Here is a 17,850-nt window from a genome sequence, read left to right on the forward strand (position 1 = left end):
TTTCCACCATATTGCCAGTAGTATTTTTCTTATTTCTCCAGCCATGATGAGGCATTGGAGATGAGCCTGAGCTCTCACAGGTATGCCAGCATAGCACAAGGTCTGACTTATTCTCCCAATCTGGAAAGGCTTTTATAAGGAGCCCAGGAATAGATGGCATTTCTGTCATCCAAGGACCAGCCTTTGTAGATCCAGTTCAGAGTGGCTCATCGCCAAGTTGGCCACAAGGTGACAAATGTTTCAACCACAACAACTGCTGAAGAGGACCCACCAAATTTGCAGTTTGCATCCATGGAAGTCATAGATTATTGAAGTGTTGAAGAAATATTAGAGTAAATTTCTTACTCAGAAGATAGAACATAAAAGACAAGCATGATGTGGACTACTTGTGTGACCTTTAGCAAGTCTGACTCAGCCTCTCTTTGCCTTGGTTCTCTCAACTATACAAATTAAGTCAGACTAGATGGCCTGAAAGGTCTCTTTCACTCTATGTCTACAGTCATACTATCAGTCTATGACCAGAAGAAGAGGTAGGCTAGTCATATAACAAGAATGGAAGACAACAGATGGAAAACTTTATGGGACTATCCCAAGATATTTAAAAATCAATAGTAAACAATGCAGAGGAAAGCTTCCAGTGTTCTTCACAGAAGAACATGGACAAGATTCCTACAAGATGAAGTGTGAAGAACGTATCTCTGGTGATGTACCATGTATACACACTCACGGGCTGAGTTCCTATGGATGCTACCTTGAATTCCAGGAAGTAACCCTTACATCTGTACTCCACACAAGGCATCAGAAGTCTGTTTTCCATTAATAACTAGGCAGTAAAAGTGATTAACTTACGGCAAAAGTGTTTACTAAGATGGTAAAGTGTGAAGAGCGGGTACAAAAACTTTTCCCCATGAAACCTAAAAAACCACCCCCACTAACAACAACAATATCTAGCATTTATGTAGTGGCTACTATGTCCTAGGCGCTGTAATAAGCACTTTCAAATATTATCTCGTTTGATTCTCACAAAAATCCTTGGGGGGGGCAGTGTAGGTGCTCTTATTATCCCTGTTTTATAGACGATGAAATTCAGGCAAACAGATGTTAAGTGACTTGCCCAAGGTAACACAGCTAGTAGGTTTCTGAGGCCAGATTTGAATTCAGTTCTTCTTGACTCCAGGCCTACCGCTCTATCCATTGAGCCATCAAGCTGCAAGTGTACTCTCCCACAAATGTACATGGAATCCATAGAAATTAGGATCAAAGTGCTAGAGGGCCACACATGTAGGATATAGGAGTGACAGAGGCAACTTACAGCTCCTGGTACTGCAGAGCCTATAGGTGCAGTTTCTCTTTATACAGTCCTTACACATTTCCCCTTGGGTACAATGTCTCTGCTGGCCAGGCTGCTCAGCTGGGCTCCCTTGGTGGTCTTCTTTCCTTAGCTTGACTCAGTTTCCAGAGGTGTCACTTTTTGAGACTATTCCCTTCTTTGGATGGCTATATCTCTTTATCTGTGTCTGTCTGGGGTGTATGTCTTTGTTCCTTGATAAGTTCAGTGTCTCCTAATGGTCAAGTAGCTCCCTTTCAAAGCTACGTGACTGATGGAAAGTTCTTGTAGTGGTCATCTCCACAGGCAGCTCCCAGCTTACGATCTGTTCTGCTCTAGAGCTCTAAATGGATGATCTTCCATTTTCCTGACCTATTGGGAGTGGGGGTGGAGAAAGAGAGAGAGAGAGAGAAATCCTGTGACTTTCTTCTCTATAGTTTTATTCCACAATTGCTCTGTACTCTTTCTCAGACAACTGAATTGTTCCCTTCTTGACTCAGAGAATCAAATGAAGTTGTGGGGTGGGGTGGGGAAGAGGGGAAGCTCTCTTATTTACAATGAGATTGCAGATCCCTCTAAAGTAAGAGGGATTTTTTAAAGTTGTCTTTCTTTCTTTCTTTCTTTCTTTCTTTCTTTCTTTCTTTCTTTCTTTCTTTCTTTCTTTCTTTCTTTCTTTCTTTCTTTCTTTCTTTCTTTCTTTCTTTCTTTCTTTCTTTCTTTCTTCCTTTCTTCCTTTCTTCCTTTCTTCCTTTCTTCCTTCATTCCTTTCTCCCTCTTCATCTTTCTTTCTACCCTGTAGTAACATATATAACATACATATATATGTGTGTGTGTATTTTTTTTTCCATCAATTTAACCACACATCAGAATCTGACCCTGCAGTAGAGTAACTATGGAGATGCAGAAGCTTCTACAGGATTCCACAGGCCACTGAGGTGATGAATGAATGGGGGGTGGAGTGGGATAGTCATTGAGAAAGGCCAAAACAGATTTGGGGAAAATATAAGAGAAGGAAGGCCAGGTCAAAAGTATGAGATTCATCTTGTCATCATGCAAGGCCGGCAGAGTTAGATACCTATGCCCCTCTTTCTTCTTTACAAAGACTCTAATAGCTGACATTCACAGCTTCTGTGGTAGACTTAAGCAGGGGATAGGGCTGAAGCCATCTTGGCAGATTATAAAGGATTGAGTTATGATTGGTGAGATCTTTTTCCTTGCCCTCTTTCCAAGTTGAGAAGGATACAACTTGAATAACAGAATAACTCCTCCCAAATGCCCTTGCTTTCCTCCCCATGAAGGGAGAGAAAGAGACTGAACTGGGCAAAGCTCTCCAGTTTCTATAGCCAGAACACTTAACACTAGCTGCTGTCTTTTCCAGAGAACAGAATTGGCCGGCCCTTTGTGCTCCCCTTTCCTCTGTCTGGTCTACTCTTGTTATTGTTTGTCCTAAAGCTATATATAAAATATTTTAGTGATTGATGATCCAACTTGGTGTTTTGAGGTTTATTTTTAGACAATGAAGGTCTGGGGAAAAAGGCAATATAGATAATGTAGTTGATTCACCCATCCCCTAGTACAAGAGCACTTAGCTGGGGTCCATGGCTATACAGGGGTCCAAGTGCTTGCGTGGATAAATTACATATTTATTTCAATATATTTGGTTTCCTTCATAATTCTATATATTTTATTATTTTCATTTAAAAGCATTATTCTGGGGGGTTTTTTGCTTTTTTTTTTTTGTGAGACAATAGGGCTTAAGCGACTTGCCCAGGGTCACACAGCTAGTAAGTGTTGTGTGTCTGAGGTCAGATTCAAACTCAAGTCCTCCTGACTTCAGGGCCAGTGCTGTATCCACTGTGCCACCTAGCTGCCCCCTAAAAGCATTATTCTGAGAAGGGTATTCACCAGACTTCCAAAAGTTTCCATGATATAAAAAGATTAAGAATCCCTGCCCTACTGTTAAAAGGAGCCTACATAGACAGAGGGCATGAGTGTTGAATGATTATGTTGGAATGATTTGCAAAAAAAAAAAATGAAGAGGTGGGAAAGGATGCATTGGGAGAAGGGGGAAGGGAGAGGTAGAATGCGGTAATTGTTTTCACATAAAAGAAGCATATAAGGAAGAACTTTCACAGTGGAGAGGGAAACGGGGAGGTGGGTAGTGCTTAAACCTCACTTTCATTGGAATTGGTTCAAAGAAGGAAGAATATCTATTATATATATTATATGTACACATTCAGTTATGTATAGAAATATAACTTACCCAATAGGGACATAGAAGGGGAAGGAGATAAGAGAAAGTGAGGGATGATGATAAAAAGGAGAGCAGATTAAGGGAAGCAGTGGTTAGAAGCAAAATAGACTTTTGAGGCAGGACAGGATAAAAAGGGAGAGAGAAGAAGAAACAGAAGAAAATAGGATGGAGAGAAATACACAGTAATCATAGCTGTGAGTATGAATGGGATGAGCTCACTCTTAAAACAGAGGCAGATAGCAGAATTGATTAGAAAGCAGAATCCAACACTATGTTTACAAGAGACACACTTGAATCAGAAAGACACAGAGTTAAGGGTCCAGCTGAAGTATAAAAGGCAGGGGTAACAATCATGATCTGAGACAATGCAAAAGCAAAAACAGACCTAATTAAAACAGATTATCAGGGAAACTACATTATGCTAAAAGGTATCATAGAGAATGAAGTAGTACCAAATTTTTTTTACAGTACGTTTCACTGAAAAAGGCCTCATTTCTCAAATATATGGAGCTAAGTAAAATTTTAAAAAAAAAGTCATTCCCTAATTGTTAAGTGGTAAAAGGATATGAACAGGCAGTTTTCAGAGGAAATCAAAGCTATCTATAGTCGTATGGAAAATGCTCCAAAGAGGATTGATTAGAAAAATACAAATGAAAACAATTCTGAGATACTACTTCCTATCTATCAGAATTGACAAATGCTATAGAGGATGAGGGGAAATAGGTATGCTAATAAATTGTTAGAGGTGTGAACTGGTTTGACCATTCTTGAGAACAGTTTGGAACCATGCCCAAAGGGCTATAAAACTATGCATACCCTTTAATCCAGCAATACTACTATTGGCTCTGTTTCCCAAAGACATTAAAGAAAAAAGAAAAGGACCTATATGTACAAGAATATTTATAGCAGCTCTTTTTGTGGTGGCAAAGAATTGGAAATTGAAGGGATGTCCATTAATTGAGGAATAGCTGAACAAATTGTGGCATGATTGTGATAAAATAGTATTATTCAATAAGAAATTACAAAGAAGATGTTTTCAGAAAAAAAAAACAACATAGCAAGACCTATATGAACTGATGCAGAATGAAGTAAGACAAACCAGGAGATCATTGTGTGCGGCAATGGCATATTGTAATGATGATCAACTATGAAAGACTTGGTCACTGTGATCAGTACAATGATTCAAGACAATTCTAAAGGACTCATGATGAAAAAAGGCTATCCATCTCCAGTGAGAGAATTGATGAACTCAGTGCAAATTGAAGTATAATTTTATTGCTTTCTTAATATATTTTTTTTACTTTTTATGCAACATAGCTAATATGGAAATGTGTTTTGCATGATTTCACATGTATAATTGATATAATTTTGCTTGCCTTCTCACTGGATGGTAGGGAGTGGGAGGGAAAGAGAGAAAGGGAACTCAAAATATGAAAAGAAAAGAATGCTTAAAATAAATAAATAATTAAAAGAAGAAGAAAAATAAATACAGCACCCATTCCTATTAAAAACACTAGAAAGGAGACAGAGACAGAGAGAGAATCCCCTACCTTAATGTGAAGCAGAAGGGAGGGAAGGGCCTGAGCCATCCATGGTTCTCCCCAGAAAATCACAAACCTGGTAATGCTATCTGTCATAGCTTCCTAAGCCAGTTGAAAGAGAAATCAAATAAATTAAAGGACAAAAAGAGATTTGTAATCTGGAATCATCATTCACCTAATGTTGTTAGCAAGCCAGAAGCCCAGGGCAGAGAGGGAAAGGAATTTCTTCTATCTCTCTCTGCCAACTGATTGCCACACATGGAATTATCTTACCACAATATTCCTGGTATAGGTAATTCCTACCTATTATATGTGGGTACTTGTAATACAAAGGATAAGTCTGGTTGCACCAAAAAAAACCAAACCCCAAATATTTGAAAAAGCAACTTCCTAGCTCCTACAAGCCACAAACTACAAATCCTGCAAATTTTACATCTCTAATCGGGATTCTTGGTTTCTACCCCTGTGAGCTATCGTTAATTTCCCATATAAGCCTATGGCTCCTCACTCACTACTTAGCGTACTGTGTGAGCAAAATGATATAATTTGTCTTGAGGTATTGCCAGGGAGGTCTCTTGGCTGCCTCTAATCAGTATTGGTGACTGCTGGGTGGTATGATTTCATTTTGGGGGCAGGAGGGGTAAAGATGAGGGGCCAGGCAGAACAAATAATCAATCACATTCCGTCTTACTGGGACAGCTCCGAGGCCCAGAAAGGGAGCATTGCGTTGGACAGCCTTGCCCACTCCAGTTAAGGACCACTTGGAATTGAGCCAAGAGACTATTCCTGTCAAGGTCAGGAGAGCAAGGAAGGATTGTGCACCAAAAATAGAGGAAAATGTGCCCTGGGAGATGCGGGTCCTCCGGAACATGCTGCAGGAATGGAAGAATGCCTGGATTCTAAGTGAGTGCCTCTGGGAAGAGAGTTCCATTTTGTATGCCGTATACTCCATGGGGTTGCTGGGGCTGGAGAGGATCCCATGAGGCAACGTACCCGGAGTGATAGATGTACTGCTTCTATGCTCTACCTTATACAAATGAACAAAATTCAGGTTTCCCCTCAGGTCTCCAGGGCAAGGACTGTGTCCAGGATGTCCCTGTATCTCTCAGAATGTAGCATAGTAATTAACAATGATACCTAACTTGGGGAGGGGGGTGGAGAAAGGGTAAGGGAGAGATCTAACTTCTGCTTAAGGACTCTCTGCTCCCTTCTAGCTCCCTGATGCCCGCCTGCTCATTTCCAGCAAGGGCATTAGCTCTGGAGTCAGAAGGATCTCAGTGATCTGGGGCAAGACGTTTAAACTCCCTGGGTCTCAAACTTCTCCTTTGTAAAAGGAGGAGGTGGATGATATGGCCTCCTTCCAGTTTTATGTCTATGATTCTGATAGATAGATAGATAGATAGATAGATAGATAGATAGATAGATAGATAGATAGATTGATAGACAGACAGGTGGATAGATAGATAAGCAAATAGGTAGATAGGTTAATTGATAGATAGATAGATAGATAGATAGATAGATAGATAGATAGATAGATAGATAGATAGATAGATAGATAGACAGACAGGTAGATAGACAGGTAGATAGATAAGCAAATAGGTAGATAGATTGATAGATAGAGAGACAGGTGGATAGATAGATAAGCAAATAGGTAGATAGGTAGATAGGTAGATAGATAGATAGATAGATAGATAGATAGATAGATAGATAGATAGACAGACAGATAGATAGAGACAGACAGATGACTTATTAAGTGCTAATTATGTGTCAGGCTGGGCCGACAGGTGGCACAGGGGATAGAGCGCTGGGCCTAAAGTCAGAAAGACTTGTCTTCCTGAGTTCAAATCTGGCCTCAGACACTTGGTAGCTGTGTGACTCTGGTTTCTTGGGGTGGTTTTTTTGGTTGGGCAGTGGGGGTTAAGTGACTTGCCCAGGGTCACACAGCTAGTAAGTGTTATGTGTCTGAGTCTGGATTTGAACTCAGGTCCTCCTGAATCCAGGGCCAGACTCTATCTACTGTACCACCTAGCTGCCACCTAGCTGTGTGACTCTGGGCAAGTTACTTAACCCTGTTTTTCATCTTTAAAATGAACCAAATGGGGCAACTAGGTGGCACAGTGGATACAGCATCAGCCCTGGAGTCAGGAGGACCTGAGTTCAAATCCAGCCTCAGATACTTGACATTTACTAACTGTGTGACCCTGGGCAAGTCACTTAACCCCATTGCCTAGAAAAACAAAACAAAAATAAATAAATAAATAAATGGAATGAACCAGAGAAGGAAATGGCAAACCACTCCAGTATCTTTGCCAAGAAAACTTCAAATGGGGTCATGAAAAGTCAGACTCAACTTAAACCACTCAACACTGCTGAGGATGCGAATAAAATTAAGCAGTGCAGTCCTTGACCCCAAGGAGCTTCTGTTATAATAAGGAGAAGATAATACATCAAGAGAAGCTGAAAAATAGGAGAAAGGAGAAAGGGTACCCACATAGGGGTAATGGCTGCAGATGAGGAGGAGGAAAAATCAAGAGAGAGAGTCAGGGAGCAAGGGGAAACCGATGTGGGTCCTTTTGAAAATTATGGTCTTGTGGAGGGAGTTACCAGTCAGAAACCAAGGGCCTGAAGAGAGGGCCTAAAGAGGCTAAAAATGAATGAAGGAATGAATGAAGGAATGAAATTAATATATGAGCTTGAGATTATCAGTCTGGCTGAGGCATACCAAATACCTGGGATTTGAAAGCAAACCATTTAGTTTAAGTCTGGTTTCTGCAGATTACTAACTGTTTTAAGTCACTTAATTTCCTCTTCTACACAAGGTGTCCCAAAAGTCTTGGTGCAGTTTTAAGCTTTAATAACCTTCCTTGGTTCATGATCAAGTTTCAATACCTTAAAACTGCACTAAGACTTTTGGGACATCCTGTATCTTGGAGAGGTCTTTTTTTGGTGGGGAAGGGGGTTCATACCACTAATTTCATTCTATGTGGTACTTCTATAACTTATAGTTTTAGAAAAGTTAAGTTACCCATAGTCACACAGTCAGTATGTTACCAAAGGCAGGATTTGAATATAGCTCACTCTTACTCCAAGGCCAGCCCTCTAGCTATAATACCTTACTGCTTCTATTCTAATGGTTCTGTACTAACTACTATAGGAATGGTTTCTTTTTCTTTTCTTTCTTTCTTTTTTTTTTTGAGGTAGTCGGAGTTAAGTGACTTGCCTAGGGTCACGCAGCTACTAAGTGTCTGAGGCCAGATTTGAACTGAGATCCCCCTGACTCCAAGTGCTCTATCCACTGCACCACCTAGCTGCCCCAGCCGGTGCCTTTTCTCAGAAACCATCAGTATAGAGGCAGTTATATGGCATAGTGCACCGGCTCTGAAGTTAGGAGGACCTGAGTTCAAATCCAGCCTCAGACCAAACACTTGACACTTACTACCTGTGTGACCCTGGGCAAGTCACTTAACCCTAGTTACCTAGAAAAAAAAAGAAAAGACACTGGCCTTGAAGCTGCCAAGAGGGCTGGGATAGATATGCAAGAAGCTGAAAACTTTGTTGATGTCGGCAAGAGTATTGGCCACTTAGGAGGCAGTAGGGTATAGTGGAAAGCCCCCTGAACTAGGGAGTCAGGAAATGTGGGTTCAGGCCCTGCTTCTATCAGGAGATAATTGGATGACTTGGGACAAATCAATTCACCTTTGGATCTCAGGTTATTCATATGTACAATTGGTGGGGGGAAAGGCTGACTGGATAATTTATAAGGTCCCTTTGAACTGAGACATTCTGTGATCCTATTATTTTTATAAGGGGAGGGGAGAGGGGAATTAAGAACCAAGGGAGGGTTGAGGCAGGGCTTAGAAAGACCAACAAAAGATGAATTGAGTCATTCATCATTTGGTCCAAAGAAACCTAAAGAAAAACGTGTTTACAAAAAAATGTGTGGAGAGGAATTCATGAAGTGGGTTGAGTAAAGGGCGCAGGTAGTTGAAATTTCAGGTATGACCTGAATTGAGGAGTGAATCGAGGAGTCAAACCAAAAGGAACTTCCATCCACAGGGTCAATGGGATCCCAAAGAGAAAGGGGGCCTAAATTGAAATGGGGTTAGGAATAATAGCTAAAAAAAAAAGTAAGAATAACTATCCAAAGTGTCAGGTTGTAAGTGGAACCAACCTATCTTGTCAATCAAACTATAGATATAGCAAAGGAATTATGCACGTTAAAGGTGGCCAAGCATTGGATTGAAATGGACATTGAATAGATCATAGGACTGAAAATTTGGAGTGGGAAGAGACTTTAGAAACCATCTAGTTCAATCCCCTTATTTTACAGATGAAAAAAATAAGGCCTAGGAAAATGAAAGTTACATAGTAAATGGCAGAGCCAAGATTTGGGAACCAGACCCACTAACTCTAAATCCAAAGTCCTTTTCACTGGACCACCAAAAAAATAAAAAGCCTTTATCACCTAGTATTCCCAAGAAGTCTCCTGTCCAGCTAGGCCCAAATCTGCTTATTTTGTTGAGATCAAAGAAGATCAGGCATTTACCCGGTGGTATGGCCACAGATATACCATAGGAGAGGAGAGAAGAGAAAGACCATGAATGCCAGGGGAAAAATTTGGAGGAGAAACAGCCCTTCCTACACATTTTCTAGATGGTGGTGATTAAGAATTCCCTATATTAGTGATGAAAGAAGTTGGTCAAGGACATCACAAGGGGATCACACTTCCCCAAAGACCTCCCCATCTCATCTCCCTCCCTAGGGACTCTTCCCCATAAAATGACTCCTCCACAGTGGAGATCTTACCTGGTTTTAAATGGTTCTTCCTTGTGAGAAAAATGACTTCTTGGTAACCCATGTGTGGCACAGTGCCCAATCATAACTGAATAATGTTCTTCTCATTTCCTCCACACCTTCCCCCACCCCCCGCCCCCATCTCCCTCTCCAATTTCAGCTACCCAATGGCCAGATGCTACAGTGGAGGGACTGCTACGGAACATGAACAACGTCCAGGATGAGGTCAGGGTTGAAGCCATCATCACTTGTGCCACAGCAGCTATGGAGCGACCTCGAACCGATGATATTGAGGAAGACAAAGGTGGGACTTAGCTTTGAATGCCTTAGATAGTACCAAAGCATTTGTGCAGGTGCCTACAAGGAAAGTCTACATTTTTCCCAATGAGAAATAGGATGGGAGGGAGCAAAAAATGATGACAGATAAATGACGAATAAGGCCAAGCTACCTTTGCTCCTTAGACCTCTTCCCTCTTAGCTCTTGATTCTAATCCTGTTATTGCTTTCCCCCTCTCTTCACTTAATTTAGATTTTAATTCTTTATTTAAAATTTCTGTTCTGGAGCAGCTAGGTGGCACAGTGCATAGAGCACTGGCCCAGAGCTCAAATCAGGCCTCTGACATTTACTAGCTGTGTGACCCTGGACAAGTCACTTAACACTGTTTGCCTCAGTTTCCTCATCTGCAAAATGAGCTGGAGAAGGAAATGGCAAACCCCTCCAGTATCTTTGCCAAGAAAACCCCAAATGGGGTCATGAAAAGTCAAATACAACTGAACACCACCACCACCACCACATAGGTAGTAAGTGAGAGAGCTAGGGTTTGAAATCAAGTGCTCAACTCTGAAACTCTTCCTGAAATTCCACCCAGGAGCCTGGAACCATGAGAATTTGCCCGGTCAGTTGAGTGGAGGTTCAAATCCTTGGCCCTTAGGATTTCTAGGTACTATCTGTGTGCTACTTGTGTGGTGAGAACTGCCAAGGTTTTCAGAAACCATAATGCATTCAGACTATTAGCATTCACTGGATGATTTATAATGCATCCTGGCACTGCCATCCCATGACCGGGGCATAGTGGGTACACTCTTTATTTCATCATGTACATTGACTCATGAGAGAGAAAGCAGGTGCTCGCCTCAGGATTTAAGACACTAAGGTTATACAGTGTGTGTTTTGGCACATGATTGTGATTTTAAAAAAACCATTGGCCCTTGGCATGAGGACTGGTCCCATCCCACTCACTGAAAGAATCCCCAGAAGAAGATCTTCATTGCATCAGGCCCAGACCTTCCCCGTGCAATGCAACTAAACTTACCTTCTTGTCCTTCTCAGAGGAAAAGGATGGGGCTTCATTTGACACCATTATCTGTCCGCACACCAAGGGCTGTGCGGATTTCCAAACAAGTCTTGAGACCCCTTGGAGGGGCAGTAGATTCATTCATCACGTAAAGTATTCATTAGGTTCTAGCTGTATTTATTGTCCAGAAATAAATTTAGCTCAGTCTAAGCTGCACATCACCTGTGAGCATGTGGGCTTGTCCGAATTATGTTGTTCTTATATACTGAACGGTAGAATTCAACCTGGGGACAGTCTCCAAATATTTGAAAACAGCCATTATACTAGATCTACCAGCTAAATATCTACATTCTTTCAAACAATCTTCAAATTTGACGGTTCCAGATCCCATCTCCATCCCTGGCCAACTTCTCTGAGTATTCATATATTTGCCAATGTCCTTCCTAAAGTGTAGCATCCAGAACTGAACACAATTTTCCAGGTTATCTTCTCACCGGAACAGAGTATAGTCATACTGTAAATTCCCTAGTTCTGGATACTAGGCTTCTATTAATTTAGCCTGAGATTGTATTTGCATTTTTAGTTTATATTGAGTTGTGGTCCACTAAGACTTCGAGGTACTTGTCATATGAACTCTTGTTGTACGGTTATCCCTTCCACAATGCAGGGGTGTGGCACCTTTTCGATCTGGAAAATCCACATAAAATTTTTGGCCCTCTTTTCATACCAGAGAACAATTCCACATTTTTTCTTTTTCTTTTTATAAGGTGTTTACAGTGCTTCATTCTAAAATTTAGGTTGATATTATATAACACTATACATATATTTTATGCATTTCTGAGTTTCTAAATTTCTGTGTCATCTGCTGGCCTTTGCATGTCGTCTGTGACTTCCAAAAGTTCCCCAAAATTCCCATTTAATTTCTTATGCCAACACACAATATAGTGAAACCATGATGAGGAAGGTTGCTATGTGGAAGGGATAACTATAATTGCATCTCTCTCATCCCATATCTGTACAGGTATGTGTAAATATGCATGTAAATATATGTGTGTGTGTATTTTAAACCTCAGTGTATGATTTTGCATTTATCCTTCTTAAATTTCACCTTGTTAGATTTGGTCCATCATCCTAGCCTGTCTATTTAATTTGGGCATTCATTTCCTATTAAAATTTTCTATGATTTTTTGTTCTCCTTAACCTCCAAAGCACACTTTTGTTTCAGCCAACTCAATTAATGACATTTTCTTAGATTTTTAGGATTTTTCTTCTTAGAACGAAAAGGATTAATAGAGTTCTCCTACCCATCCTAATTCCTAATTTAGTGGCCAATGCTTCTCCAAATACATAAGGAAAAAAGGAGAGAGTTCATGCACAAAATTAACATTGAAATGAGATTTATTGAAGGATAAATTCTTTATAGCTACTAGAAGCTCAAGAAAAGGGCTGGAAAAGGGAGATGCTACAAATCTCCAAGTTTACATTCAGGGCAGTTGTATACAATGTAATTACAAGTAGTGGCTCCAAAGATGGCTTCCCAGGGGCAACTAGGAGGTGCAGTGGATAGAGCATCGGCCCTGTAGTCAGAAGGACCTGAGTTCAAATCCCGCCTCAGATGCTTAACACTTAACTGGCTGTGTGACCCTGGACAAGTCATTTGACCCCATTGCCCAGCAAAAAAAGGGGAAAAAAACCCAAAGATGGATTCCCAGTTTTTCCTTTCTGTAAAGGAATGGTCCAACCTGTAACATGTGTTAGTCAATTTTTCTTGCTTCCTATGGGTCTTAAGGCAGTGATTGGCAAGTTAACAAGTTGCTCTTTATTACCTGCCCTCTCAGATCTGTATTTTGAGATATTTGAACATCGCAATGGGTTAAATGAGAAGTATAGGAATCACTTAACAAAGAGGTGCAGAAGTTTGTTATTATACCTACAGCATACTATAGACTCTGGAGACTGGCTCAGGAGAATTAAATTAAAGAAAAAATTCAAATCAAGCAGTCTGTTTTAAGGTAACAAACGGCCAAGAAATTTAGAGATGGAGAGAATTCTTGTACACACACACACACACACACACACACACACACATATATACTTTTATATACGTATGTATATGTGTGTGTGTGTATATATATATATATACATATATATATATATACATATATATATATATACATATATATATATGTACTTGTGCCAATTATTTATTATTCTGCATACCTATGTAACAAGGGTGATCAGGAGAACTCCCTGAGTTGTTGGACTGGGGCACCTCACAATTGAAGGGTGAGTGTTGCTGTTAGGTGCCCTAGTCCAGAAAATTAGAGGGTTCCATGATCCCTGTTACAACTATGTAGTTTTATTTTCTGTTATGTTAAGCCTTATCTCCTTAAACAATTTGAGAAGCTCTCTCCTTGTTTCCAAAATTATCCATAAATAAATGTCTGACCAGGCCTGAATAGCCCCATAGGGTCTGGGATAACAGATAACAATTCCCTTGTCACCACATCTACAACCTTTCAAAGGATGAAATTGCCATAAAGGCAAGAATTTCTTCACTGAGCTGCTTTTGGCAAAGAAAGATCTTCAGCAGATATATAGATAATCTCTGCCTGATGCCTACAGTCTCCCTTTGGCATTTATCATCTGTTTTCCTTTTGACCCAGAGAGGTTTACTCCTACCACAGTATCACTTCTGTTTATCCCTTCTTTAATATTCATCCAAATGTGTTTCATCATGCTTCCTCCTCTTATTCATGGATTTCCACACAGAAACACATCCTTTCGAAATATAATGCTACTTAGAAGAGCAAGGAATAGTTTACCTTTCAGATCTGTGGAGAAAGGAAAAATTTATGACAAAACAAGAGATAGAGAACATTATGAAATGCAAAATGGATAATTTTGATTACATTAAATTGAAAAGTTTTTGCACAAAACCAATGCAGCCAAGATTAGGAGGGAAGCAGAAAACTGGGAAAGAATTTTATAGCCAGTGTCTCTGATAAAGGCCTATTTATGAAATAGATAGAGAACTGAGTCAAATTTGTAAGAATACAAGTCATTCCCCAATTGATAAATGGTCGAAGGATATGAACAGTTAGTTTTCAGATGAAGAAATTAAAGCTATCTATAGGCATATGAAAAAATGCTCTAAATCACTATTGATTAGAGAAATGTAAATCAAAATGATTCTTAGGTACCACATCACAACCTATCAGATTGGCTAACGTGACAAAACAGGACAATGATAAATGTTGGTGAAGATGTGGGAAAATTGGAACACTAGTACATTGTTGGTGGAGTTGTGAAATGCTCCAACCATTCTGAAGAGCAATGTGGAACTAGCCAAAAGGCTATAAAAATGTGCATACCCTTTGACCCAGCAATACCACATCTACATCTACATCTTCTACCACTTTTACATAATAAAAACAGGAAAAGGACTCACATGTACAAAAATATTCATAGTAGCTCTTTTTGTGGTGGCAAAGAATTGGAAATTGAGGGGATGCCCATCACTTGGGGAATGGCTGAACAAGTTGTGGTATATGGAATAAATTATAAACAGTAACAGCCACATTGTGTGATGACTGACTCTGATAGACTTAGCTCTTCTCAGCAATGCAAGGATCTAGGACAACTCCAAAAGACTCCTGATGGAAAATGCTATCCACATCCAGAGAAAGAACTATGGAGTCTGAATGCAGATCGAAGCATGCTATTTGCTCTCCTTTTCCTTTGTTGTTTTGTTTTATTGCTTCATTCTCATGGTCCACCCCCCCCCCCATCAGTTCTAATTCTTCTTTACATCATGACTAATGGGAAAATGTCTAAGATGATGTACAAGTAGAGCCTATATCAAATTTCATGCTGCCTTGGGGAGAGGGGGAAAGAGAAAATGTAAAACTCAAAATCTTATGGAAATGAATGTTGAAAACTAAAAATAAATAAATTATTTTTTAAAAAGGAAAAAAAGAAATATAACACTACTTCATCAATGTTCTTATCTAAGCTGTACCTTTTGAGGCAGGGCATTCCTTCCATTGTTGTATTCCAGTCATAAGTTATATCCTACCAAGTTTCAGTTATACTAATATGAAGTTGAATGTACTTTCCTAATGTTGAGTTCTTTTGCTTACTTGTTTATTACTAATATTCTATGCCCTTATGTATAGACATCTGAGACCAAAAGTATTTTTACCGCTCCTCCTCCTGGATATTGTCTTCTGAGGATTACTGGGTAACTTCCCTATTATTTGTATTTTTTGTTATTCTCTACCATCTGTTTCTCCCTATGATATATGGCTTAGCAGTTGTATGTGAGCAGTTTTCTCCTTCCATCTCCATTTTCAATTTAAATCCCTGTTGATCAGATCCTGAAGTCTTCAGCCAAATGTATTCTTCCAGGTTCTTGTTAGATGTGCTCCATACCTGTACTGTATCCCTAGTCAGCAGCCAAAATTATTATCTCTTAAGTCCTGATCCAAAAATCCAAATTCCCCTCTGTGAAACAGTTTCCTTAGCCAGCTATTTCTTTCCCATATCTTCTTTTCTTTTTTTTCATTTTAAATTTTTATTTTACTTTAATTTATGGAATAAAAAAAGCATTTCTATAACATAATACAATAAAAGATGATTGCACACGAAACTGCGAATCTACTATGCACAACTTGCTATTCCTTTCAAATATACAACAAAATTATCATGTAAATTTCTTTTTTCCTTTTTTCTTTTTTTTCTCTCCCCCCATGGCTACCATTAGACATACATACACACATACATATATATGTATGTATGTATATATATGTATATATATGTATATATATGTACACACACATACATACATACATACATACATATATGTGGGTAAAATTATCCTACACATACTTCTATTTATCAGTTCTTTCTCAGGATGCTGATGTCACCTTTGTCATATGTCCTTTATGAGAAAGCAGAACCAAGAGAACACTGTACACAGTAACAGCAACATTGTACGATACCTAACTTTGATAGACTTAGCCCTTCTCAGCAGTGCAAGGATCTAAGACATCTCCAAAAGTCTCATGATGGAAAATACCATCCACATCCAGAGAAAGAACTATGGAGTCTGAATGCAGATTGAAGCATGCTATTAGCTCTTTCCTTTGTTGTTTTTTGTTTTTTCTTTCTCCTGGTTTTTCCCTTTTGTTCTGATTCTTCTTTCACAACGTGACTGTTGTGCACAACTAGTTCACTCGGCTACAGAGCCTACCTAGGACCTAGGGTTTCCCAATCACCTGAAGAATCAAGACCAGCTTGATCTTTCACTCGGAGCACGCATTGATGAGGCGGGAGAAAAGATGGCAGCAACTCCGTTTATTTTTAGCAAAGCACTTACTTATATAGTAAAATAACAGGCACTCTTTCTCAAGTTACAATGACGTATAACCCATGCTGTGCTCAAGGACAGTGCATGCACAGTCTGTGCACTTACCTACTACCAATCACAAATACACTGTTAATGACTAATGAGTAACTAGGGAAGTTAGAGATGCATAGAATGGAGCACCGAACCAGGTGGCCTCTGCTCATAGATCAATCACCCGAGAGGGGCCTCCGCCCATCAGTGAGACCTCATGAACAGCCTGTGGCCCTCTACATCCTTACAGATCCCCAACACATGACTAATGTGGAAATATGTTTAATATGATCATAGATGCATAGCCTGTTCAGATTCTCTGCCATCTTGGAGAGGGAGAAGCGGAGGGAGGAGGGAAAAATTTGAACTCAAAATCTTATAAAAGCAAATGTTGAAAACTAAAAATAAATAAGCTAAATAAATAAATGCTCTTTCCCTCTTGGGATGTACCAATAAATCCTCAACATTACTTGATGAAGAATAAGAAACTATTTCCTCATCAGAGGATTCAGTTCTACTTTCCATAGGAAGAGCTTCAACATCATTAAATAAGACAGCTAGGTGGCACAGCAGAGCCAGGAAGACCTGAATTCAAATCCAGCCTTCAACATTTACTTCTATGTGACCTTAGGGAAGTCACTTAATTTTTCTCAACCTCAGTTTCCTCATCTATTTTTTAAAAAATGATAATAATAATATCTACCCACCTGGGGATACTGCAAGGATAAAATGAGATAATACTTATAAAGTACTTAGCAAATCTTAAAGTACTATAAAAATGCTTATTATCTAGCTCCAGTGGTTTTTCTTCCCATTCTTCTCCAGCTTGCTCTTCTACCCTCCAATCTCCTAACATGGGATAGGGTTTCCCTCTGTGGTGTCATAGTTTTTTTCTCTCCCTTTGTTTTCTTCTTAAAACATTACTTTAATTCAACAAATAGTTATTAAGCTCTTACTACATACCAGACACTTGACTAAGAGCTGTGGATACAAAGACAAAAAAAAAAATTCCCTGACCTCAAGGAACTTACATTCTACTGGAAGAGGGGTAATACAAAAAATTCATAAATAAATACAAAGTACATGAAATAACCTCAAGAGGGAGAAAAAGCTAATTTTACCTGAGAAACCCACATTCCTTCAGCCCTTCTTCTTCCTCCTCTAGTACAGAGAGCAATCTGCATTTTGTACATATGTAGCTATTAATTGTCCCTGGAAACAACACAAACATAGTAAAA

General features: G+C 39.5%; 2 protein-coding genes across 4 annotated transcripts in view; one reads left to right on the top strand and one right to left on the bottom strand.

Annotated features, from left to right (window-relative positions):
* LOC110208345 (prostaglandin reductase 2-like) overlaps positions 1–16,556 on the bottom strand; it is a 544,334-nt gene extending 527,778 nt beyond the window's left edge. Inside the window, exon 1 of one of the 2 annotated variants that reach the window (XM_078151485.1) lies at positions 16,466–16,556. The gene's annotated coding sequence lies outside the window, so the exon portion shown is untranslated. The remainder of the gene's footprint in view (positions 1–16,465) is intronic. The other variant, XM_078151486.1, reaches the window with a different exon arrangement.
* The window catches only part of HEATR4 (HEAT repeat containing 4), an 81,326-nt gene that overhangs the window by 15,387 nt on the left and 48,089 nt on the right, over positions 1–17,850 (top strand). For both annotated transcript variants that reach the window (XM_020986343.2, XM_020986344.2), the window contains exons 5-6: positions 5,822–6,025; positions 10,077–10,220. In XM_020986343.2, the coding sequence (XP_020842002.1) occupies positions 5,822–6,025; positions 10,077–10,220 (348 nt within the window). The remainder of the gene's footprint in view (positions 1–5,821; positions 6,026–10,076; positions 10,221–17,850) is intronic.

Source organism: Phascolarctos cinereus, unplaced genomic scaffold (assembly GCF_003287225.1).
Source record: "Phascolarctos cinereus isolate Bilbo 61053 unplaced genomic scaffold, phaCin_HiC Scaffold_3;HRSCAF=262, whole genome shotgun sequence".
NCBI classification, from domain to species: domain Eukaryota; kingdom Metazoa; phylum Chordata; class Mammalia; order Diprotodontia; family Phascolarctidae; genus Phascolarctos; species Phascolarctos cinereus.